The sequence below is a fragment of the Chionomys nivalis genome, chromosome 6 (genome assembly GCF_950005125.1).
Source record: "Chionomys nivalis chromosome 6, mChiNiv1.1, whole genome shotgun sequence".
NCBI lineage: Eukaryota > Metazoa > Chordata > Mammalia > Rodentia > Cricetidae > Chionomys > Chionomys nivalis.
In genome coordinates, this window is record NC_080091.1 from 85,654,222 (window position 1) to 85,681,839 (window position 27,618).

The window sequence follows — 27,618 nt, forward strand, 5'->3', positions numbered from 1 at the left end:
GGGATCTGCTACACTACCGATGCTGGATCCTCTCTGAGACTCCTCTGGCCTATCCTGTTTCTGCCCTGTGTCAGGAGATCCTGCAACTCTGGTTCTGCAGGACCTGCCCATTGAACTCCAGCAGCTCATAGATGTGGTATGTGTTGGGTGGACCAGCTCAAAATCTTGGAACCAGGCCTGAGTGGTAGCTGAATTGCTCACCGATGCAAGCTCTCCATGATACCCAGGTGAGGTGTGAGGCTGGCTTTTCTGTATCCACACAATCAGAGCTAACTGTTCCTCATCCATGTCACAAGGGCCAACTTTCTGACACTGACAAGATGAGAGGTAAGGATCAGCTTTCTTACAAAAGAGGCCATGCTCATCTACACCTTCGTTTAGGGCCAACTCTTCCTAGCTTCTCAGCCATGTTGCAGCATGAGCTCACCCTAGTCCTGTGGCCAGCAATTGGTGGGTTTAGTTCATCCATGCACACACCATTGAGGTCAGCTCTCCCACACTGGCCAGACAAGGGACCGGGCCATCTTTCTACACTTTTATCACTGCTGAGGCTACTGTGTGGTGGCTGGTGAGGGGCTGGATCAGCTCAGCACCATACACAGACAATATTGTGGCTTCAAATGGGAGCCCAGACCAAGGAAGTCCACATTGCATGGACACTGTAACAGACATTTGCTGCAGTGGGCCATGGCCCTCTGCAGCAGCACCCAGGTCCAGATAACACCATGGCCTCAGATAGCAGTTCAGCCCTCTCACATTAGGCAGTTCTTTGCTGTCTTCATGTCTACAGTCCCACCTGTCTTCACAGAGAACAAACCACTCCTGCTTCCCTTTCTGTCTCACCTCTCCACCACATATTTGCTCATCATAATGCTGCATGCCCTGAAAAATAGCGAGGCCATTCCTTAGTTTTTAAATTTTTATTTTTGTTGTTTTTGTTTAATGAAGAAGAGAGTTTATTTCATTTCATAGGTTCCTGTGCATTGCTGAGAAAATGTAGGCCAGGGGTTCAAGGCAAGACTCAGGAAGTAGGACTGAAGAAGATACTACAGAGGAAATATGCTTACTAGATTGTTCCTTATCATTTGCTCAGCTTTTTTTTATTATGTCTTTTATTTTGTGAGATTATAATATAATTGCATTATTTCTCCCTTCCCCTCTAATGAAGATATGCCTTGATAGAGTAATCAGTGAATATTCAGAAGGCTGCTCATAAACTAGAACGATGTTGAAATGAAGTTCATGTGCATCCTCAATGAGCACTACTCACTCTTTATTTTCTTTCCCGTCATTACAAACTTTCGATAAATGAATAAGAAGGATTTTATGGAAAGGAAAGCTATGGCTGCCACACAGGCCAGTAGGAATCCAATCACATCCAGAGAGTGGTACTGGTACCAGGTGAGGTTGTGTGCAAGTGGCCTCAGGTGCTTGGCCCCTTTGTGGCGCATGACAAACTCAATCCAGAAGATGACTCTGTCCAGGGGTTTCATGGGCTGGTCATGATGGATGGTCGACAACCACATAGCATTCTTTTTATAGCTGATAGAAGGAGAACAGACATTAACTTACATAAGAAAAGAAATGCACATGTGTAAACTTTTGTGGAAACATTGAAGTTAATCACACCATATAGAAAGAAAATACATTTTGTTTCATGTTCAGATGCATGTCTGAGTTCCTTGAGCATGCAATATTAAGCATTTAAAGAGAAAAATAATAAAGATCAAATTTTCCTAAAGTAGAATTTAGAGACAGCTAAGTTATAAATACAAAAGAAATCAAAATGAGATATTATTTGAGTATATAAAGCTTCAGTTATCCAGAAGCAAATACTAGTAATTTTTATGTGCAAAATGTGTACCATTTTCAGGATGTATAAGTAAAAGACAAATCACTCTTGTGTCCTCATGGTGGTGCATATCTGTGTAAATATGATAAATATTGAAATGAGATTTTTATGGTACATCTATCAATGATTCGGGGTGTTAATTATAAATGTGTCCTGGTTCTTATTAATTAGCCCCAATAGCTGCTTCTCATTGCTTTTACGTTTTTCTAATTAAGGTCATCAAATATTTGATAAAATTAATAAGAAGAATAATTTTTTACTCTGTTACTGTATTGAATTTTTTATTACTCATATTATTCTTATTGTAATGTATAATCACAATAAATTTTTGCTATTACGTTTAAATATGTCTGTGAGAGAATATGTGTTTAAAGTGTGTAAACTGTGTGTGTATGTGTTTGTGTGTTTATGTTTGTTATGAGATCTGCTGGAGTTAGAGTTATAGATGTTTGTAAACCAACTGATGTAAGTGTTGGGAACAGAACTCTGGCCCACTGCTGGGGTAGACCTTCTCTTATCCACAAAGCCATCTATCAAGCCTAAGTTTTACTCTTATTGTTCATATACATTTTCTGTTATTATTGTAATTATAGAAGTATGAGTTATAAAAATTTCACACTGAAAATCAAATACAAGGTGTACTTGATTCTAATGTTGAAATAAGTATTGATGAGCATATAAAGGGAAGGGTTATAAAGACAAGTCATCAACTCTGATGACAGTTTAATGCAGCAGAAGTAGCAATTGTAATAATGGTAACTTACTGTCTTTTTATTTACAAAGCAAAATAAGAGAATTACGAATTTATTCTCATTAAATGATCATCATTTCTTAGTATGCATGTTTAAAATTTAATTTGTAACTCATCTTTTTAGGAAATGAGAAGTGGGGAAACTCCTTAGGGAAGGGTGAGGAAGGTTAATACAAAAGAAAGGCAGACAGTAATAAAGTACCAATAGCAAAATCAGAAAAAGCCATGAAAAATTTTACTATTAATAATTTACTCGCCGGGCGGTGGTGGTGCAAACCTTTAATCCCAACACTCGGGAGGCAGAGGCAGGCGGATCTCTGGGAGTTCGGGGCCAGCCTGGTCTAAATGAGCTAGTTCTGGGACAGGCATCAAAGCTACAGAGAAACCCTGTCTCGAAAAACCAAATAATAATAATAATAATAATAATAATAATAATAATAATAATAATAATAATTTACTCAATTCTCCCACAACACATACAATTTTATGTATAAATATACATATATAATTTTAATGATCTTTTCCTCTTCTGTACTGATGGTGCTCAATCGAAGAGTCAAAGAGCAACTTACACAAACCTCAATACCAAATATGAGAAATCCTCTTTTTAAGAGATTGGCAAAGTCTGTGAAAGAAACTCCCTAAACACAAAGTCTATTGGTGCTTATTCTCCAATGGTGGAAGGTAAGTTTCTATTGCTGAATGAACATTCAATTGAGAAACAGAGCCCAGAGACCTCTCAGCTGGAACTGACTTGACATCCCCCTACCTGAAAACTAGCTTTTGTGGTATAAAAAAGTAGAGAGGATTGAAAGATTTTAAAAGCCAGAGGGAAGTGCTGTGAAGTTGTTTCTTTGATAAACGACACTCATGAAGTCTCAACAACATAAGTACCTAAACAATATCAGAATAATGATGACACCTATAGTCTTTTTAACAACATTTGTCCCTAACAAAATCAGAATAAGTATGAAACCTATACTCATTCTCAAAAAAATAGGACCCTAACAAAATCTGAATAAGTAGGACATCTATAGTTGTTCTCAATCAAATAAGTCCCTAAACAAGTACTTGATGTGGCTCTTTTTGTGTAAACATAAAAAATAATTACATAGTATTATCACAGTGTTCTGTGAATAAGATTGCTTAATAAAGAAGTGACTCGGGCCCAAGACAGGGTTGAACAGAGCTAGGTAGGTAAAACTAAGCTGAATTCTGGGAGAAAGAAGGTGGAGCCAGAGAGAAGTCATGCAGGCCCTGGAGGAGATAAATAACAGGTTATTACTGGTAGGCCAAAACCACATGGCGATACACAGATTAATTAACGGGTTAATTTAAGATATACGAGATAGCAAATATGTTCATAAACTAATACGACAACAGTGTTGTAATTAATATAGTTTCTGATTAGTTATTTCGAGTCTAAGTGACTGGGAACAAACAAGCAGCTTCTTACAAAAGATGTGAATAAGGATGGCACCAGTAGCCATGCTAACATGAAAAGATAGATTTTACTCTGGTACTTATTCCACATGAAATTTTTAAAGGGACTGAAATAATGTTAAAAGTCAGAAAATATATTCTTTATCTAAAGAAGCTATTTGAAAAGAGTTTCTAAATGAATTTTTTAATCAAAGAAAAACAATTATCAACTTCTTAATTTGCTACATCGTAATAAGTTTCATTATTTAAATTTATCCTGAGACAGGTTGTATATTTAAATATCTAACCATACACTTAATTTATGTTAATATCTATGCTTTTTTGATGTATTACAACTTTCATAAAAGTTACCTATCTCTTTTATAACATTTAATTTCTCTGTTGTAATAGTTTCCTATGGCTTCTAGGTGTACGATATCTGGTACCACCTCTAACATTTCAGTGTTGTAAGGATGGCTGCTTGTTTATACTTGGACACCCAGCTAGTTTAGACCTGAAATAATCACATGGAAACTGCATTAATTAAATCCCTGCTGGGCCCATTAGCTCTAGCTTCTTTTTTTTTCTCTTTTTTTATTATTTATTTATTTATTAAAGATTTCTGCCTTCTCCTCGCCACCACCTCCCATTTCCCTCCCCCTCCCCCATCAAGTCCCCCTCCCTCATCATCCCTAAGAGTAATCTGGGTTCCCTGCCCTGTGGGAAGTCCAAGGACCACCCTCCTCCATCCAGGTCTAGTAAGGTGAACATCCAAACTGCCTAGGCTCCCACAAAGCCAGTACGTGCAGTAGGATCAAAAACCCATTGCCATTGTTCTTGAGTTCTCAGTAGTCCTCATTGTCCATTATGTTCAGCAAGTCCGGTTTTATCCCATGCTTTTTCAGACCCAGGCCAGCTGGCCTTGGTGAGTTCCTGATAGAACATCCCCATTGTCTCAGTATGTATGTGCACCCCTCGCGGTCCTGAGTTCCTTGCTCATGCTCTGTCTCCTGCTCTTGATTTGGACCTTGAGATTTATTTGATAACTCTTACATATTAATTTAACCTATTTCTATTAATCTTTATATCACCCTGTGGCAGTGGCTTACTAGCAATGTTCTAGCATGTCTATATCCAGAAAAAGGGAAATGATGTGGGAGTTGCTTCTGTCTATGTGTTGCTTTTATTGGTTAATGTATAAACCTTTTGGGCCTATGGCAAGGAAAAATATTTAGGTGGGGAAAACTAGGCTGTATGATGGGAGAAAGAAGGTAGAGTCAGAGAGATGCCATGAAGCTGCTGGAAATAGACATGCTGATATTTTGTTGGTAGGTCATGACCTCATGGTAAGGTATAGGTCAAGAGAAATGGGTTAAATTAATAAGAGTTAGCCAATAAGAAGGTAGAGTTAATGGACCAAGAAGTGATTTAATTAATACATTTTCTGTGTGATTATTTCGGGTCTAGACGGCTGGGAACCAACAAATGTCTCTCCCCTCCAACAAATTGGTGTCAATGGGGTGGACTAAAATCTAGGTAAAATGTGAGAAAGTTTCAAAAGGAATTCTATTTTTTTTTTATACACAAAAATGCAGAGTTTAACACAGCTTCTTGCTGTTCGCTGGCGGTGTGTTGCAGCTCCCTTATGAGACTGATTCAGTTGTGACCATTTTAAATTGCCAGCTTTCTGGCCTTGCTGCCAGTGTGACCCTAGCTCTATTGGAAGACAGATATTTGGGTAGGGTTTGTGGTCATACTGCTGCAACTTGCTTAATGGCAGCATGGACTGGCTGTATGCCTGAGAATGGGGCTGTGGGCTTGGCTCTCAGAGGCAGCAAAAAGCTCTGCCATGCTGGACTGTGCCAAGCAAATAGGAAGTCCCATATACATCATAGTAATTGTGCAGCTTGAGTTTTAGCCTGGACAGGCAAGCAGGTAGTACCATATATACCATAGTAATGGCTCATTTTAAGTTTAAAGAAGCACTGTGCAATTTAAGAAGCATTCCTGGACAGTAAAGAATTATAGATACACAATATGACAGATTCAGAAATAAAAGATGTCTAAATGGGTCACAGTGTTGGATAAATGCACGTAGTCTTGGGAGAGAGAAAGAAAAGTGTATAGAGAGTTGTAAATAAGGAAATCATATAAAAATCAAAGTCTTTAAAGAGACAGAGTATAGACAGTCTTAGAATAAAAGGAGTAAAGAAAAATAAGCCACGTAAATATAATGAAAAATTCACAGAGAGTCTGGATTGTGTAGATTATTGTGTTTTCTTTGAGTTTGTTGACTGTAAAGCAGCTAAGTACAGAGACACATTGCATTCTATGGGCTACTAAGTGAAGCCAGCATGTATATTATAAAGGTATCACAATTTCCAAGTTTGGGTTTAAGGATGTGTTGCCTTGGAAAAGAGGTTCTTTTCTTGTTTCCACAGAGGTTGAGAACCTCTGGATTGCTTCCAGACTGGTGTTGTTGAAGGACCAAGACCCCCTGAAAGGTTACCTTGAACACCCCTCAAAAATTATTTGTCCAATAAACAGCAGGAAGCAGTATGAAAAAAAACTAACTCAAATTCCTAAATATTATTTATAAATTTGTCTTTATATTTAATGGGGGATATGCTATAGAGATTTGCATTTGTATGGATCTTGGTTTTTTGATGCAAATCTAAGGTCAATCTTATTATATGTATATTTCTGCTCTTGATTAAGGTATTGTGATTGTGTTGTTCATTTAATAATGTAATGTATAAGTAAGAAATATAGGTTAATGTTCAACTATAGTAGTCAAGCTTGTAGTCATGTTAGGTTTTCTAGATATATAGAGAGATATTTCATTTAGGTATTCTTAAAAATCTTTCAGAGATCTTCAGAATATGACATTTAAATGTTTTAAGAAATTAGGACTTTTCATGACAATGAGACACATCTGCACCTGGCAGCACAAGCTACTTCAAGAAGAAGATGGGCATCAAAGAGGCTGCTTATGACGTTTGTTAGTCAATTGGGCAAGAAATTGCTCTTGTGTGGCCACATAAACGGACATGCAGGACCTGCAGAGAAATGACTACTGAACTTGCCCAAAGGTGAGATGTTTCTTTGGGGTTGCTGCTACATTAAAGAGTCTGCCAGACATTCTGCAGGACACAGAAGAATGTTACTGGCAAACTGATAATATAGGCAGAAGTAGCTTTAAGATTCCCTGCTTCATGAAAAAGTGTGCTGGGTACTATGGGCCTGTAAGCCAAAGATGCCTCAACAACACAGAAAAATCTTGGGTGACTATCCAGGCAGCAAGATGTCCCTTCAATTCTTCAGTTTTAGAAATTACTTACATTGTACTTCCTGTTTACTTAGACAATGTCATGTCCTTCTGGAGTTTTTGATGGAGTTGAAGAATTTATACTTATAGTTTTCCTTAGTTATGATAAAAGATAAAGTAGATATAAAAATTGTAACTATAATTCCTGCTTGATAACTGTTTTATTGAATGTAATTTTACTATGTTAAAGCCTTTCTTTTTGTTAAAACAGAAAAGGGGGAATAGTGGGAGAAAGGTTTGCTTTGTTTTGTCTTGGACACCCAGCTAGCTTACACTTGAAATAATCACACGAACACTATATTCATCAAATTACTGCTTCACACATTAGCTCTAATTTCTTATTGGCTAATTTTTACAACTTAATTTAAGCCATTTCTATTAATCTTTGTGTTCCCACGTGACTGTGGCTTACTGGGAAGATTCTAACCAGCATCCATCTCAGGCAGGAGATCCATGATGTCTGCCACTCTGTCCTTGTTCCCAACATTTAGTTCTGTCTTCTCTGCCTACCTAAGATCTGCCCTATCGGGCCAAGCAGTTTCTTTATTGATTAACAAATGAAAGCAATACATAAACAGAAGGAACTCCTAACCACTATAATTCATGCTTGATAATTGTTCTATTAAATGTAATTTTACTATGTTAAAGCATTCCATTTTGTTTAAACAGAAAAGGGAAAATGGTGTTGGAGGTCCTTCTGTCTGTGTGTTGCCTTTATTGGTTAATGAATAAAGAACTGGTTTGGCCTATAGCATGGGAGGAAAAAGGTAGAGTCAGAGAAAAGCCATGGAGCTGACTCTGGAGACAGATGTGCTCAAACATTGCCTATAAGCCACTGCCAGGTTGTGATATATAGATTAACAGAAATGGATTAAATTAAGATATAAGAGTTAGCCAATAAAAAGCTAGAGATAATGTGCCAAGCAATGATTTAATTAATATAGTTTCTGTGTGATTATTTCTGGTCTGGGTGGCAAGGAATAAAAAAAAATGGCTCTTCCCTCCAGTATTTTATTTCACTTCACTTATTGGCTATTGAAGTTTTATACTATCCTTTAAACTCTGACCAATTACTTTACAAAAAGAATTAAAAATAAAAATTGTCCAGAGCTGGTGGCATAGGCCTGTTGGACAAGCTGTTTGGAGGATTAAGTAGAAAGATTTCACATTGAGGAAAAGTATGATTTACATAGAAAAGAAAGATAAAGCACAACATGGAAATTAAAAGTAATAATAAAAAAAGGAAAAACAATAAGACACTGAATCATACCCTAATTTGTCTCTGTATCTTCCATTATTTTTGCTTCCAGGATAATTCTTGCACCTTTGGACTTCAGTGAGAATCATAATTAATTATACACAAATACCAACATATATACATTTCAAAAGGTATACTCACAAAGGATTATCTATGACATCCTCCAGTGCATTGAGCAAATCTGCCCTTGTTATTGTTCTGAAATCTAATGAAACAGCCGCTCCTTTGGCTACTATGTTGGCAATGTTATCATGCTGCTCTCCAAACAAAGGAATGCCAATCATAGGGATTCCAAAATGGATCGCCTCATAGATTCCATTGGCTCCACCATGAGTTACAAAGGCTTTGGTTTTTGGATGACCTAGAATAACATGAATTCAGGTTGACATTAATTAGCAGTCTTAGACATGAAATGAGAATGCACACTATCAGGAACTTAAAGGAGATTTTCTACATGAAGATTAATTTTACTTAATTCTATTTATTAATTTAGTTTACCACACAACTTCTGTTTCCCTTCACTTTTCATCCCAAGAAAACCTATGTGAGTATTCTAAAACTCATAACCTTGGTGAAATGTTTTCTTCTCTCAGAGTAAGAAGAAACTAAATTTCCAGAGAGATATTTTGCAGAATTGCTTTGGACTTGAGAGTTGACCTATGAAATTCAATTTCCAGTTGAACACATGGGGTATATGATAGCTAAGAGAAAATGAGTATTAAAAGCGACCAACTGCATACCAGAACTTGTTATCTTAAATAAATAATACATTCTCTAAGTGTCATATAAAGGATTTTGTCAACCAGGAGAGTTTTATTCTGAGTGTCTTACCTAGAAGGTCATTCTGAGGGAGCCATTTGTAAACTCTGGTATTGGATCCTAAGGTGTCTGGTGTTTTGCCCTCAAATCTCCAAAGAACCTGTTAAAGATTAGATCATCTTTATTGCTGGAGCCAAATTTAGAATTATAAAGACTAAATAAATTATATAGGAATATAAATATATATAATATGCATATATGTATGTGACAGCATTGATAAAATTGATGCTATGAATTTGAGAGAGGAAGAAGAACAGATATGAGTGGGTTTGGAGTAATACGAAAAGGGAGAAAGGATGCAAAAACAGAAATTGTAAAAATAGATCTTTTTATGTTTAAATATAACATAGGTAAATACCTCCCATAAAAATGGATTAGGACATCAGAAAGGGTATATATTGAGAACTCTAGAGAGACTGAGAAGAAGATTGTGCCAGCAGAGTCTGTACATTGTCTGATTCTCTGTTTAGAGTTGTTTAGAGTTACTATTACTTATATTTATAACCCCGTTTCCAGGAGAAAGTGCTTTAGAAGAAGAAATATCTGACAGAGTCAGAATGAATATTAGAAAGGCATATAAATAAGGGGAAGAGATCCCCATTCAATTTGGGTCACTTAGGCATTGATTTGAACTATTTTAAAATACTAAATGAAGATAAGGAGGTTATTAATCATGAGGAAGAAATGACTAATTCCTTGCATGAATATAAACTGGATGATAGCATCTTAAAATTAGGAAAGAAGGAAAATCGAGGAAATTTTCCCACTGTAGATAGTATCAAAGTAAATACAGCCCCACTGTCAACTAAGCAGGTAATGGCTCCTCGGCTCAATTTTTGGAGTCTCCTTTAAAAATGTTTCCTGTAGTGCCTAAAGGCACTCCTGAAGCATGGGGTAAGGAATCTAATAATCAACCTAATCTTGCATTCTTTCTACTTTTTGACAAGGATTTCAGAGAGCTTATGAAAAAGCTTAAGTTTACAACCTAGACAAAGTAGGGCATGACAGGAAAAGGAATTTATTTACCAATTCCTCCCTGACCTCACGAGCTCAGCTTTGTGTTTCAGTGAAATTTCAACAAAATAAAAGTTTTTTGGGGGGTTACACAAGGATAATATGAAAGATTTTAAGAAGGCTTGTGCTTCCTGTGGATCTACTGCTCCCTGTACTTATGAATCATTTTGGTTGGAAGAATAATGCACAATGGATGCTGTATGATTTCCATATATTTGCTAAAATGGTTCTTAGCCCTTTCAAACTTCTTCAGTGGCAAGTGTGGTTTGCAGAGAAATCCCATAAAAAGTTCTAGTGCAAAGACTGGTGTAATCCTAAATATCACATATGAAATTCTGACAGAGAGTGGTAGATGGGTATCAATAGATTATCAACTGCATAATATGCTTCTGACAGCTCTCTCCCACATTAGGAATGTAGCTACGGCTTCCCATATTTAGCTGATATGAAATCTGACTTCAGGTCTAGGAAAGTAGTAAAAATACAAAGTCCCTCTCTGCTTTATGGCTGATTTGATAGAGAAACTCAAAGATGCTATTGAAAACGAAGCAAAAGGGAACAAATTCAGTGCTATTATTAAAACACTTAGCTTTTGATAATGTTGATAAAGATTGCCAAGGTTTAATCGTGCCTCAAACAGAGATAGAAAATGTTCTGGATTTTCCGAAGTTTATTTACTTTAGAATGTAGGGATCTACAAATAAAGAGCAAAATTAGCTGGCATAAAAATCCGTGTTGTACAAAAATAAATGTTAGGAAAGTGGACTTTGAAGAAGAAATGTAAATTGCTCCTACAATTGTAAAATAGAAAGATGACCTAACTGTTTTGTTATATGTAATTTTACTATGTTAAAGCTAAAGCCTTTCTTTTTTGTTTAAACAGAAAAAGGGGAAATGATGGAGGAGGGTCATCTTTCTATCTGTTGCTTTCATTAGTTAATTAATAAAGAAACTGCTTGGCCTCTGATAGGGTAGAATTTAGATAGGACGAAAACAGAACAGAATGCTGGGAGAAAGAAGCCGAGTCAGGCCGTCACCATGATTTTCCCACTCCAGACAGACGCAGGTGAAGATCTTTCCTGGTAAGCCAGCTCATGGTGCTACACAGAATATTAGAAATGGGTTAGATCAATATGTAAGAGCTAGCCAATAAGAGGCTGGAACTAATGGGCCAGGCAGTGTTTAAAAGAATACAGTTTCCATGTAATTATTTCAGGGCAAAAAGCTAGCCATGCGGGCAGCTGGGTGCCGGGGATGCAGCCCCGCTGCTCTTATCATTACTACAATTGTATGTTCAGATTCATTGAGTTCCAGGTTGTACCCTATATGCAACGAAGGAAAACATTGGGTTAAGAAATGTTGAACAGCTGGGCGGTGGTGGCACAAGCCTTTAATCCCAGCACTCGGGAGGGGAGGCAGAGGCAGGCGGATCTCTGTGAGTTCGTGGCCAGCCTGGTCTAGAAGAGCTATTTCTAGGACAGGAACCAAAACCTATGGAGAAACCCTGTCTTGAAAATAAAAAAACAAAACAAAACAAAAAAACAAAACAAAAAAAAGAAGTGTTGAACCGAATTTGATGAGGATGGATATACATGGCCTAGAAACAAAACCAATAACAGCTAACAGTAGGAAAATATGTTTAGGGGTCACCCTAAGTGACCCACAAAATTGGAGGCTTTTAATGCAAAACTAGCAACATTGATGCCAGACTTCAGATTATAATCAAACTAGTTTTTTGTTTCAAGATATCATTCAAGGAAGTACTGCTATTTGTAGTCCTTGCTTTTAAGTACTGTCGTTTCTTCTCTTCAATGTCCTTTAAGGTTACACACAGAATATTGGAGACTTAAACTGCCTCAAAGAGTTTAACTTTTATTAGGTTTCAGTAGTTTATCCATGAATGCAATCATAGTTCACACAGAAATCACTGATGAAGATTTAACATGGGAAACTGCAGTCACGAATACAGTGCCTAATAATTGGTCATTTAAGCAGAAAACTGATGTCTATATAGCCTTTCACAAAGAAACATGCTTTGTGAGGAAGGACTCAGTACAAGTAAGACTATGTAGATTTAAGAACCTTACTAAAGGTAAATGATAAACCATTATTGGACTTAAAAGTAAATGGAAAAATGTTTACAATATTATTTAATTATGATGAGACTGATGTTTCTATTATAATCATGGAATAATGGCTACCTGGATGGCTTGTTATTGGGGATAAATTCAACCCTAATAAAGTTGGGAACTGTGAGTTCTAAAACATTAAACATTATGCTACACAATTACAAAACATAAAGGAAATCCTCCAGCCTCGTATTATTCATATTCTGATTAATTTTGATAAAGATGCTTTCTACAATAGACTCATGCAGAGATATATATTCCCACATCTAATGATACCCATTCTCCACAATCGAAATTCTAATGAAAGTTTGAGTTGTCAAAAATGAAAAACACTAGAAAAACAGATGCAAGAGATTATGAGGCTTATATTCTCAACTATATGGGGACATAGTACGACTTAGTATTTCATAGGAGTCAAACATTATATAAAAACCTAGTGACCCTGTCTGGACATCTCGATGGCCTGTTTCTAAGGAAAAGATATTGGATCGTCAAATGGTCGTCAGAGAACAGTGAAAAAACGGACACATAGAGTCCCCCATTTCTCCCTAGAATTCTCCTGGTTTTGTAATTAAAAAATAATCTGGTAAATGAAAATGGTTGATTGACTTATGAAAATTTTAATGCCACCATGTGGCAAATGGGAGCTTTACAGCCTGGTTTACCTAAAGACAGCTATTGGTGACCTTTAATAGTTTTGCATTTGTAAAAAATAGTTTTTACTATACATATTCATCCCCATCATAAGGTACATTTTAACTTTTCTGTTCCTTCATTCAACCATAAAGAATCTCAGTTTTGATATTAATGGATTGTGTTAACCAAAACATGACAAAATCCCTTAATATGTGTTAATACTATGGGTCAAAAGATCTAGACCCTGTGAGGGAGGCCTTCCTTTGGGTGGGCTTAGATTTGTTAATTCAATCTTTGGACAAATTGCTAAGGTGCTTATTTAATATTGCAAAGTTGACCTGGCTGCCTGGTTTTCCCTTCATACTCTGTCCCTACCTGAGGTACCCTCCTGGCTAACATACACTTTGTGGTAATAGAAGAAATATAATTATTTGATTCTAAATTAAAGAGACATATGTATGTTGTGTAGTGTCATAGACACAAGCTCCCTATCTCTTCCTTGTGTGTTAGGACTTTCACTCTGGCTGGTTAAAAGCAGAGTGGAAAGTTTCATCATTTATGATGAGGACATCACTGTGAGGGAAGCGCTTGTCTCTACCTTTTCTTTGGATATTTCTCCTACAAATACTGGCAGGCCAACCAAAAAAATAGATTTTTTTCCTTTATTTCATTTTCTTTCAATTAGTGAAAAATGTACTTTGATTGACAGTTGGTGAGCCTAGGCTCCCTTCCTTCAAATGGTCCTTTCAACTGAGCACTGAAGAGGCCTACTTCAAAATTAGGATGCAGACTCATGTTCCATTTCAAACTTTTTCTAAAATTACTTACTGTTATTCTGGTGGAAATACTAAATAGACAATAACTCACCCCTGAAAATCTAATGTATGCAGTGCCTTTAGGTAATCAATAAATAGAACAAGTAACTCTGAAAAATTTGGTTATCCCTACATACTCTTGATAACAATGTCATCATCATGCCAGCATTTCATAATGTTCCCACATTGATCACTGTGTTTATATCCAAGTCACTCTCAATCAAAAACACCTTCTGTAGTATTGAAACATCTGTTGTGGATATCTGTTTGGCTAAGGGAAATTAGAGCTTCCTTAAAACTTTACCTTTCACACAATCATTTCTATAATTAGACCTTTCAAGGACGTTCACAGACTTAGTATACAGTCACCTCCCATGGGATGTTTTCCCTCACCTTTTGTGGAATCTGAGCAAGGGCCCATGCGATTGCATTGGCTTTGTCTTCTGACATGTTGCTGACCATTGATCCAAGAGAAAACACAACAATACCATGCTCACCAGAGGTCTGGACAAAGTCTTCCATTTCCTGTGAAGAGAATTTGCTTCATGAAAAAATACAGTTGTAGAATAATCACTCATGAAACATTTATGAAAGAACTAAGAGAATAAAAATTAATGCGTTTATAAGAATATTTAGTATAGTGCTGTTAAAACATACAGAAAACCAACATGACAATATCAAAGACTTTGAACTTTGCAGTTATCCACACAAAATATACTCACACATTGTCCAACAGATGTATTTTCCTCTGGTAAAATTAAAACTCAGGAGAGCAAGCATACGCTATGAAGCATTCAAAAATTGTTGCTTCATTTACAAAGTTTCTGCTTACAGAAATGGTTGTTTTTTTCCCTTGCTATTTTCTTTTATAATAGCTGAGTTAATATTATTAACTAGTGTTTGATAAAATAATATTTATATAATAATATGTACATTGTGGTAATTTTCACAAACCTCCTACTATGATTAATAAAATGTTTTGAATCTGTGAAACAATCATAACTGCATGATAAACATATAGTATATAATAATTTTCTGATATCGTATATGAATAGGGTATTTTCAAAGCTAATATCCAAAATTTACTGGTTGGAGAGAACTGTCTATTCTGATTGTTCGGATATCAAACAATTTCTTGGGATATATGTTAATCATAACTTTTGGTCATGAGCAGGTTTTTAATGATAAGTTTAACTGATTTAATTTCTCTGTCTTTTTTCATGTGTTTATATGTGTGTGTGCTTGTTTGTGCATGTTTGTTTGTGTATACCTGTGTGTACATGTGTGTGTGTGCTTGTGTATGAGTGTTTGTTTGTGTATATGTGTATATGTGCTTATGTGTCTCTGCCCGTGTGTGTGCTTATATGTATGGGTATGTATGTGTGTGTGTCGGGGTTGCTGGGGTTATTCCTTGGCTTTGTTTAGCACATAGATGCCAAAAGTTAAAATCTGATGTCTTCCTCTACTAATCTTCAACATAGGTTTTGAGACTGTCTCACATTGAACACAAATCCCACCATTTTTTAACAGACTAGTGGCCAGCAAGCTCCCAGTATCAACCTGTTTCTACAACCTCAGTGCTAATGCCATTGCACTGTGCTGGGACACCCAACTTTTTACCTGGGTGTTGTGATTCAAACATATATCCTCATAATTGCTTGGAAAGGACTTTACCCAATTGATAACCACCTAGGTACCCCAACTGACCTAACTGAATTCACTGATGGAAATATTTCCCAGGTCTATCACAGTCTTTGCTGAGTTTATTCACCTCCTACTTAGCAGGATGCTTAAGTCAACTTCCTATATATCTCTATCTCTGGTAGAAATATCTAATGAAAGCTGTAGAATCATTTTCACCAGAAAAGAAATCAAATAAGAAAGAGATTTAAGAATGTGTTTACCTTAGGCAAGGGTTTAGCAGGTTTGCAGTGGAGACCTCCAACATAGTCAACATTTGGTAAGGTTGGGCGAGGAAACTCCAAATCCCAGTAGGATCTAATGAGCCACATTTCTGCTTTGCCTATTGTCTCAGTTAAGGTAGTGGGCCTTCCTAAAAGGAGAAATGAGCAAGTGCGAAGGAGAATAGTTGAATGATTGTCATTTGAATATAAAATATATTTCCTTAAATGATGGAAGAATCTATGCTTTATATGAAACATGTGTATTCAAAAGCCAGTGTTGTTTGATATGCAAAATAATTTGCAGTGTAATGATTTATTGCTCATAAATTATACATAAATATCAGTTTGGGCTTTTTTAAAAGCAAACTGTAAAAATTAACTAATGTTTCAACATTAACTTGAAATAGTTATTGTAATACACCCTAAGCCACTGTTTAAAGAGCACACATTTCACTACTCTCTACATCTTTAAAAGGAACAGTGCAAATATAAACACACAATCCAGGTCCAAAAGTCCATGGTCAGACTTCCCCAGGGGCTTTGTAGTTTGTAGCCATTCTTTCTTTCTTGTTTTGTTAAAGGAGCAATAAAGTTTATGAATTGCTGAATTTCTTGAAATTTCTACCTTTGTTTCATATTAAGAAATTTAGTAGTGCTTATCTTACAAAAACAATCACAACATTTTCAGAAATTACAAGAATAGAAATTTTGGTCTTATCTATGAAATATTTTTTAAGAGGAAAAAAACCAGAACTTCAAAAATACAGACCTTGTATGTGTGTATTCATGCTTCCATAGTGTTTAAACAATGATGTTAGGAAAGTATACAATAAAAAAGTATTGTGTTTGTAGAAACCCCAGTTCCACTTTTAAGTCTGTGAACTAACATAGTATCTCTCAAGGGTAGAGGAATTCTTTAGGAAATACAGAGAAAATATTTTATAATTTGTATTTTTATTTATGTATATCTGTGTCTGTGTTAATGTATACCAACTTTATTCAGGAATTGGCAGATACCATAAAAGGGCAGCAGTCCCCTAAAGCAGAACTTAAAGTCAGTTTTGACACTCTGGACCTCTGTGGGTGCTAGAAACAGAACTCAGGTACTCAAAATGAACAGAAAAAACCTCTTAACAATTTGATTATGTTTTCAGACCCCACAGTTTAGTTTTAAATAAAGGTAGTTGCCTATGCAAGAGAAAATAATTTCTTCAATGTTATATACATATTGAAACTGTAAAATATTTCATTCCTTAATATACATTAATTATGATTTGGTTAACTAGATAGTAACCTATTAAAATAGATTAAAAATAACAGCAAAATGAGTAAAGGACCACTTAAGAAAAGTTTACTTGCTTCTTTTTACGACTCTGTAACTCAGCAAAATGTCCTGTATCAGGTCTGATAACTGCTTCTCTTTGATCAATACTATGAATCTTTACTGTCAGTTTGGCAGCTAATATCATATTACATTTATCACCTATAAAAGGCAACTTCACTTTGCACTTCATGGACATGACTGTAGATTTAAATACTAGTGAAATTTAGGTCATTGTGCTACTGAAAAGAAACATATCTTACCCAATGTTTCACTGTAAAACTGACTCCATTTCTTCTCATTAAATGTCTGCAACCAAAAATCAAAATAAAGCATACACATCATATTTTTTACCCTCTCCATGAAAGTCATTTGACCACCTAGTCCTGACAAAATTATAGGTACATAAGAGGGAGGGACTAGAAATCTTCCACTGTACTTTTCCATTGTATAGCCAGGAGAGAAGCGAAGACTGTACAGAAAAGGGATCTGGAGAAGTTCAGCTATCAACTCCCCACAGGGAGCAATGGCATCCGAGAAAAGGACATCAAACTTGGATCTCTGTAGTTTTGTCATAAGTTGTTTGTTTGAAACTGTGTCTTGGCAAATTTTTAGATAGATATTAGAATATTCGTCAAATGAGTTTTGTACCAAAGGAGAGAAGGTTAAACACATATCTCTTGGTATCTCATGAATCCATACATCCACAACCTTTGTAAAAACCTTGTCCAGATCATCTTTACTGATAGATATAGAAAAACTCTCAAACTTCAGACCAGGTGACTTTTGGGGATCAAGAAAGATAGAAGCTGAAGGTCTCAGAACTGTCACTTCATGGCCCCTCTGTACAAGTTCATCCAGTATTGTCTTTAGATTCATCCAGTGACTGTATTCCATTGGCCATACCAACACCTTCCCACAGTTCGCAGATCTTAAGTAACAACCCACTTGCAGGAGCAGCAGAACAGACATCCACTTCACAGGCATCCCGAGATATCAAAGTCTTCTGGTCACAATGTGCCCAGTGTCATCGCTTGTCCTTATATCTAAGAAGAAAAAGCCTTGAGTTAAAATATAACTGGAGTTGATCAAGGCAAATGCACTAAATGACCACATTGAACTTCTGATCTAATGGAGATAGTAAAAGCAAATATAAATTATTCATAGTTGCATGTCAATGTTTAATGACAAGTGTTTTGTAATGAAGCAAATTCAGGAGTCAGTGTCCTGTTTGCATAACTGTTCTGTTTCTGAGATATTTGAATAGTAACAAGAACATTGGTTAGTTAGAGGTTAGTCAGATATTTCTTCTCAACACAGAACCCAAGATGTATCAACTGTACAGCTTAAAAGTAATTTATTGATATCATTTTAAAGAAATTTTCATAAGAATTTGATGAACATATTCACATATGTATAATTTCTTAAATAACTTGGTAAAGCACCTAACAAACTCTAATGACTGAAATCCTGTGTGAAGATAGACAAGAGCCTGCTCCTATACATGTCCCTGGGGAAACAGAAGACTAGCAACTGAGTTGTTAGACTCACAGTTGATACACTACCCTGAGTGATATTATCAGCTAAAGCAGTCAGTTGGTTCATCTTCCCTGTCCACTGGTCTTTCATAACCCCGAGAAGTAGTTGAATAGCTTGTTATCAGAATCTAGTCCACAAAGGCTCTAAAAAGTCTGTGAGTGCATGCATCTACATTCCCTCCTCTCAAGGCATCACTATGATGACCGTTCCTGAGGTCATCAATTTCTGTAAGATTGCACATGCAGATTCTGGAAACTGACATGTGACTTTAGTTTTTGAATGACCCAGGATCAGAAGAACAACAGAAAATATACTAATTAGAGTTCATACATATATAAGTAAAAATCTGTAATCAAGTGATCAAAGGGTCAGGGTATTTTTAACATTGAAAATTATATTGAATTATTTAAATTGTTTTAAAGACTCACAGAAAGAATCATCCAAGTTCAAAGTAGTGTAACTAAGAGAGCTGAACCTTTGGTTTTCTGTTAAAGGTAATGCTAGGATTTATAGGAGAATTAGTTGAGTGATGGATTAATGACAGACATGGCACATGATGATGCTGGAACAATGAGAAGGGATTTTCAATTGAACAGAGTACATTGTGGATGGAAGAAATTGATTGTCTAAGAATATCATATGTTTGTTTTAACTTATCGACTTAAAGAGTTCATATGTTAGTGCCATCCATTTCTTTCTTGCTTCTTTTTTCCCATTACCTCTTCCCCAGTGTATGAAATGGAACCAAAGTCACTCGAGGAGTCAGTATGGAAACACTGTCATATAGGCTTGCTTATTAGTACATGCATACTCATGCATACTCATGTGTCCATTGGGCTGGAAGAGGTTTTGTCAAATGTAGTGATATTCTTAGCCTCGTGAATCATAGACTGTTACAAAATATCCAGTGCAAGGAATGGAAAACTTCACTTTCATTTGTTGGTTTGGTGTGGATGGGATGCCCTTGACACTTTCCAAAAATATAGATTCTACTCATTGTCCTTGATTGCTTCCGAGATCTTGAAGATAAAATTTCTGAAAGCATTATACACTTCAGACTTAGGACTGGAAGCAATTGAGAAGCAATTGATCTGGAAACTTCCTCTCTGAGGATTTTCACAGTATTGGAAGGGGCTACATAAGATCTATAGGGAGAAATGTAATCAATAGTCCTATTAGCTGTCAGACTTATGGCTTATAGCAATGATTGGCATGGTAAGATATCCATAATAGCAAAATTGTGACACTTTTATATTAGGCGTATTCAAGATAATTCTAACTCTATTTGGATATGAGGCCAACTGAGTTGTAAGAAATTCATGAATGGTACTGTAAAGTGAGCATAGTTGTCCATGACTGGAGAAATCACAGACCCCAGAAATAAAACCTCCCACTGCCATTTTCCAAAACAAGTATAATTTCTAACTGTATTACTAGCTTTATCCTTACAATCACAGGTAACTGTAGCTCTCACAGCTCATCAAAATCTTTTATTTCAGCAGTGGAGAATATTGCAGATATCCACAGCTGGTCAAAAAGGAAGAGAATAATGGATCATTGGATGCCCAAGGCCAGTAAGAACACTTGGAGGAGCACAACTTCTAAATCAAAGGCTATGAAAACATTTTGGAAAAGATATCAGCCAGGATGCTTGATGAAGGTGAAGGCGTAAGTCACAATCACCAGTTTGGAATTATGATTAATAAAATGGTTATTTATATAAAAAGGAAAAAACTTACAGATTACCGTCATAGACAACACACCTCTGTGCTGTTGAGAGACCGAGGAGGGAGGGAAGTGGCCGCTTTTTTAAAGGGACAGAGACCACGCCCCAATGGGCTAGTATCTCAGCGGCTATTGGCTGGAGGAGCGGAAGGACCTCTCACAACACCTCCCCCTTTTGTTTAAGTAAGAGAGTTCTAAACCTACTACGAAATTATATACAATAAGTACAAATATCCTATTCTAACCTGCTTAGGTCTTATATAATAAATAGCTTAGTCAAGTCATAAGTAAAAAGTAACTACATTTATATAGTCTTCAACCCCATTGAAGATCTGAGAAGGGAAATAATGTTACCTGAGTAATTAGGAAGTGCAATCAAACAACTTCCAAAACATGCAACAAATCACAGAGACAACTAGCTACCTGAGTAATCACCCAAGGTCACCTTTGCAGCATTGAAGCAACCAACTTTGGCTAAGGCCTAACATAACTGACATACCATTTCAAAGGCAAGAAACTTGTCAAAACTATCTTACCCTGTCTTGGCAGGATATGACAGTCCTGTTTTTTCCATTCACAGATACTCTGTATTTCTGTCAGTGGTTGAGGTATGGGCATTTCTTTGCCCAAAGGCCAGTTCAACCAAGAAGCAAAGCTCCAGGTGGAGTATGTTTGGTGCTCAACATTCTCTCGGGAATAGAGTGATGTTGCCAGGAGCAATTGTGTCTCATTACCACAAAAATCTGAGTTAGATTAAAGGCCATTTTCTACAGCTTTTTGAAGAGGTTGAAGATTATCTATCTATACTGAGTATAATCTCTATGTATATAAAGGCCCTGATTAGTCTAATTATAAATGACAAACTTAGAATACTATTGATCTATATAATTCTCAATACCTATCTAACTTAAAGACTAAGACAATAAACGACTGTGAAACAAATGAGGACAATGACCTCCAAATATAAACAATGTACAAATATACATTGCAGTATGGTAAATATAAATCAATACACAAACAATATGTAAGTATCTTAATCAGAGGTAGAAATGTACAGGGCAATATGGTAAATATATACAATATATATATATCAATACAATATATGTCAATACATAAAAAATGTTTTAAACAGAGGTAGAAACATGCATGCATACAATAGTCAATATAATTTCACTTTGTATCAATATATAAGAATCGATACCAATATATTTGTCTCAAAACAATAACTCACAAGTACCAACAAGTACCAATCTATTATCCCATCATCCCATTATCCCTCTTTTTTTTTTTTCAAATGATTCCTGGGCTTATAAAATTCCTTCCCCAACCCGCAACCATATACCAATTATAATCAACCCCTAAATGATATCCCTAAACCCAAGGGCAAATTTTACTGGGAGAGGGGACGTCGTCTCCTAGAGTTACGTCCAGCTGTCATGGGGCAACGTTCTTTCTGGGGGATCCTGTGAAAGTAAAATGATGGCTAAATTTCAAGATCAATGTCTTTTAAAATTGCAAGTAGTCTCTGAGTATTTTGTGCAGGTCTGGCCAGAATGTTGTATAAGATGTGCACCGTTTTAGCTAATCAAGTTGGAACTGTCTTGTGCAGCTGGTACCAAAAACAGGTCTTGTAGTAGCGCTATCAGTATCATGACATCATATCAACCAGGTGGAGTTGTTGTTGTGGGGCCCTATCTTCTTCCTGGACTTCAAATGTCACTTCAGGAAAAACTCATTGTTCATTGTGAAAAACTTAAACATTAATCATAGAGACATATATAGGTATATATATATATATTCAATGAAAGGTGTGATAGATATATTCAATGAAAAGTATGATAGATATGAAGAAAAGCAAAGATGTTTTCTAAACTCATATTTCTTTCTGTCCCCTATCATGGCTCTTGACATGAGACAGAAACTCCAGAAACTCTAGGTTTTTTTCTTACTAACAGGCTTGGAATTGGAAAGGGACTGAGCCAGAGTCCAACTTCAAAACCAGCTCTATAAATTTAGAAATATGGTTTAATATATTTTACTTACACAACCTATTCAGTTTTCTTGATAGTTCCTATTGGGCAGTTATTTTTCCATCTGTCAGTATCCAAATATCCAGGGTCCCTTGAATTTTTCAAAGATGAGTGTTTTCCTGTAGAGATAAGAACAGAACCCTGCCCCCATTCTATATGTTTTTCTTACCACATGTATGACTATCATCATTGTGGATGAGTTGTCATTTCTCCTTTCCAAGAGGATTTTCCTCTTCAAATCGAACCTTTATTAATTTTGATGGTATCCACAATTTTTCTTCTCCTGTGGAAACAAGAGCAAAACCCCTTCCCCAACGTAGCACATCTCCTGGCTTCCATTGAGAGGTCAGCACATCTTTGAAATAAATCGGTTGATTTAGTTCAGCAGACTTTTCCATTATCCAATGTCTGCTGCTGTCATTCCTTTCTCATTAGTGTTAAGAAAATTCAAGGTTAATAAAGCATTATGTAATCTATTTCTGGGGGTATTTTCGGTCCCTTTCTGTTTGTTCAGCATGTCCTTTATAGTACGATTTGATCTTTCTATAACTGCCTGACCTGTAGGATTATTTGGTATACCTGTAATATATTTTATATTATAATAATCAATAAAGCATTTTATTTTCTTAGATACATATGCTGGACCATTATCTGTCTTTATTTGTGCAGGTATACCCATGATGGCCATAACTTCCAATAAATGTGTGATTACTGAATCAGCCTTTTCTGAGCTCAGGGCAGTAGCCCATTGAAAACCTGAATACGTGTCTATGGTGTGGTGTACATATTTTAATTTACCAAATTCCATAAAGTGGAAAACATCCATCTGCCAGATTTCATTTCTCTTAGTACCCTTTGGGTTACTCCCTGCAGGCAACAGTGTTTGATTATAGAAAGAACAAGTAGGACATCTCTTATAATGTCCTTAGCTTGTTGCCATGTAATGGAAAATTCTTTCTTTAGGCCTTTACTATTGACATGATGCTTCTTATGAAATTCTGAGGCCTGCAACATGCTTCCAATCAATAATTGATCAATCTCAGTGTTGCCTTGTGCTAGAGGACCAGGCAGACCTGTATGGGACCGGATGTGTGTTATATACATCAGACAAAGCCTGTTTCTGATTATGTCTTGTACCTGGATAAACAATGAAGTCAACTCTGTGTCATCTGGTATAAATTCAGCAGTTTCAATATGCAAGATAACTCTTTCTGCATATTGTGAATCTGTAACTATATTAAGAGGTTCTTTAAAATCCCTTAGCACCATAAGAATGGCATATAATTCTGCCTTCTGGACAGAATTATAAGGGCTTTTTTCCACCTTACTCAATTCATCTGACTTATAACCTGCTTTCCCTGATTTATTTGCATCAGTATAGAACGTACGGGCTCCAGTTATTGGAGCATCACGTACAATTCTAGGAAGAATCCAAGAAGTTCTCTTTATGAGGTTAAGTCTACCACTTTGGGGATAGTTGCTATTAATTTCTCCCAAAAAATTAGCACAAGCTCTTTTCTTGGTTCATTGTCTTCCCATAACTTTTTTATTTCTTCAGTAGTAAAAGGCACTATAATTTCTGTTGGGTCAATACCTGCTAGTTGACAAAGTCTCAGCTTACCTTTTATAATTAATTCAGAGACTTTTTCCATATAAGTTTTTAATTTTTTACTTGGTTTATTAGGTATAAATATCCACTCTAAAATAATATCTTCCCTCTGCATTAGAATCCCTGTAGGAGAAATTCTGGAAGGCAATATGACTAGGATGCAGATAAGATTTGGGTTCACCCTATCCACATGTGCCTCCTGTAATTTTTCCTCAATCATTGTCAGTTCCTTTTCTGCTTCAGCTGTCAGTTTTCTTGGACTATTCAAATCTTTATCACCATCTAAGGTTTTGTTTAAATGAACTATTAGATCGGGTGTTATCCCAACAGCAGGTTGTAGACTGGAAATGTCTCCTAACAATCTTTGGAAGTCATTAAGAGTCTTTAATCGGTCTCTCCTAATTTGTGCCTTTTGCGTTTTAATTTTCTCTAACGCTATTCTGTAACCTAGGTAATTAATAGAATTTGCTTTTTGAATCTTTTCAGGGGCAATTTGTAATCCCCACCTAGGCAAGACTTTTTTTACTTCTTCAAACATCCTTTCTAAAGTATCTTTATTTGAATCAGATAACAAGATGTCATCCATGTAATGATAAATTATGAACTTGGGGAATTGTTTACGAATTATTTCCAATGGCTTACTTACAAAATATTGGCACAATGTAGGACTATTGAGCATACCCTGTGGGAGGACAGTCCATTGCTATCTCCTATTAGGCTGAGAATTATTATAAGTAGGCACTGTGAAGGCAAATTTTTCTCTATCCTTTTCTTGTAACGGTATAGTGAAAAAACAATCTTTCAAATCAATAACTATAAGAGGCCATCCTTTTGGTAATTGAGAAGGCAAAGGAATTCCATATTGTAATAGGCCCATAGGTTGAATTATCTTGTTGACAGCTCTTAAATCTGTCACCATTCTCCATTTACCAGATTTCTTTTTTTACAACAAACACAGGAGAATTCCAAGGGCTGGTTGATTCTTCAATATGGTGAGCATCTAGTTGCTCTTGCACCAGCTGTTCCAATGCCTGTAATTTATCTTCAGCTAGAGGCCACTGTTGATCCATATTGGCTTCTCAGTTACCCATTTTAAAGGTAGGGCTGTTGGTACCTCTAAAGGTTTGGTATTTGCTGTATGTTCTTGTACAGCCTGAATGACTGGTGACCGTTTTCCATAATACCTCATCATATCCTTCCCAGAATTATGAGTTCCTGGAACTACAGGAATGTTAATCTAGGTATTCCATTGCTGTAGCAGGTCACGGCCCCAGAAATTTATTGCAATATTGGCTATATATGGCCTTAGTCTTCCTATTTGCCCTTCAGGCCCTATGCATTCAACCCATCTTGTGCTTTGTTTTACACGAGATAGGGTTCCAATTCCCAGGAACTGAACATCTACCTCTTGAAGAGGCCAATTCGGATGCCAAGATTCTGGAGTAATGATACTTACATCCGCACCTGTGTCTAATAAGCCTTCAATAAAAGTGCCATTTATACAGACTCTTAGCTTTGGTCTTTGATTGTTAATAGAAGTCTGCCAAAATATATGTTTACTCTGTCCTACTAGGTTTTTTGACTCATCCTCCACACGCAATTCATCATTTAGACCAGTATTACTTTTTACAGCAGAAATTGGAGCTTTAATTTTCTTGGTGAGGCACATTCTCCACTGTGACTGGGAATGACTGGGCCACTGTCCGCTTGGGGGCCTGCGAGAGGCCCCTCGAGGAGTTTCTCGATGGTATCCGGTTGCCTTGTCTGTCTGTTGTTGACCTGCATTCGTTGGACCAATGTTGGCCTTTACCGCATCTCCTACATATACCTGAAGGCCGAGGTCTCCTATTTTTGTCATTCCCAGAGGAGATATTATTCCTAGAAAATCTGTGCCTGCAATCCCTTTTCAGATGTCCTGATTTATCACAATTAAAACACCTGGCAGTTTGATGTCTCCTCATTGCTTTGGAAATCGCTTCTCCTACCCAAGATTCATCATTATAGCTAAATGTCTCAACATTCATTGTATGCTGAATCCATTCATCCATAGGTGCTGATCTAAACTTTAAAGGCTCAATTATCTTTTTGCATTCTATGTTTGCATTCTCAAAAGCTAGAGATTCAAGAACTAGTCGTCTAGCTTCTGGGTCTGTTATCCTTATGTCCAGAGCCTTAATTAATCTTTGCAAAAAGTCAATAAAGGATTCTCTCTGTCCCTGCCTAATTCTGGTATATGATTCAACCCTTTTTGCTGGATCTTGAAGCCTATTCCAAGCATTTAAAGCTGCTTGGTGACATAGACACAGTACTTCATCATCATAAAGAGCTTGGACCTGTGGATCAGCATATTCTCCTGCACCAAGTATTTGGTCTTGCGAAACCTCCACACCTTTTGCTCTTCCTTGCTGTTCCATATGTTTGGATTCTTCTCTGAAATAGATTCCAAACATCAAGGAAGGTCCATTATCTAAAACTGCAGATACTAACTGATGGAAATCGTGGGGGGTAGCTCTAGCATTAGAAACCCATGTCCTTATCATTTCCTTAACATATGCAGAGTGCAAGCCAAAATTAACAATAGCTTGCTTAATTTCTTTTAGCTCATTCATTGCTATTGGTGTCCATCTAGCTTCTCTGACTCCCTTTGAGGCTTTAGAAGTTGACACTTTGTCAGAATTGAGTATAGGGTATGTCGCTAGAACCCTGGGTAAGCCAGCTCTAATAGCTGGTGGTGGCATTGTATCCTGTCCTTGTGCATTCTTACTCTGTTCACCAGCTCCAATAATTTCTTCAATCATTTCAAGTCTTTTTATTATTGTCTCTCTTAAATCCAGAATCTCTTGGCCTGCATGTGTTTCTAGTGATTTCACTGAGGTATCAATTTTTTGGTCCCCATTCTGCACCTGTGATTCCACAGCTTTTGAATCCTGAATCTCCTGACCTGCATGAGTTTCTAGTAAAGATTGTATGGTTCTTAGGAGTGCCATATTCTTCCTAAATGATAGAATATGCAAAAGAATACTGAAACCTAGTAACCAGTAAATTAAGTTATCCCCATAGTCATATAAACCTTGCATGATATAACCCATTGTTTTGGTAACCAAAACAGTAAAATTCGTGTTGGAAACGAAAACTGCCATATTACCTATTATCCAGCAGGTGGCGCTGTTGCCAAGTCGCGACGAAAACGGGGTCCTGTTTCAGTGTCCGCCTAGTATTTGTTAAAATCTGGGAAATGCAAGTTGCTCAACAAAGTAAATGTAATTAAATCAATTCCGTACACAAAACCATAAACCCAGAATCCAGGGGTAGAGAAGAGTAACCCGGAAGCCGTGTATGCCTCCACGTGACAGAGTCATCCCGAGGGGTTGCAGCTTTCAGCAACCGGTAACGGCGTACTCTGGTTCACGCTGCTTAAGAGCTGCGCTTGCAAGGGAGATTTGAAAACGACTCAGAAAAGAGCAAA

At 36.6% G+C, this 27,618-nt stretch overlaps 1 protein-coding gene across 3 annotated transcripts; it reads right to left on the minus strand.

Moving 5' to 3' along the window:
* Window positions 1-1,008: 1,008 nt before the first annotated feature.
* On the minus strand, window positions 1,009-18,236 carry LOC130875385 (UDP-glucuronosyltransferase 2B17-like). Of its 3 annotated transcripts, XM_057771063.1 has the most exons (7): window positions 17,961-18,236; window positions 17,513-17,606; window positions 15,929-16,077; window positions 14,418-14,549; window positions 9,443-9,530; window positions 8,753-8,972; window positions 1,009-1,542 (listed from the first exon to the last, which is right to left on the minus strand). In XM_057771063.1, exons 1-7 carry the CDS (start codon window positions 18,234-18,236, stop codon window positions 1,263-1,265), a joined length of 1,239 nt encoding a protein of 412 aa, XP_057627046.1. In that variant the 3' UTR covers window positions 1,009-1,262. The 3 variants fall into 3 exon arrangements, with proteins under 3 accessions (XP_057627046.1, XP_057627045.1, XP_057627044.1); XM_057771062.1 differs by lacking the exon at window positions 17,513-17,606 and having other exon boundaries at window positions 15,929-16,073; window positions 17,761-18,236; XM_057771061.1 differs by having other exon boundaries at window positions 17,513-18,236.
* Between the last annotated feature and the right edge of the window lie 9,382 nt (window positions 18,237-27,618).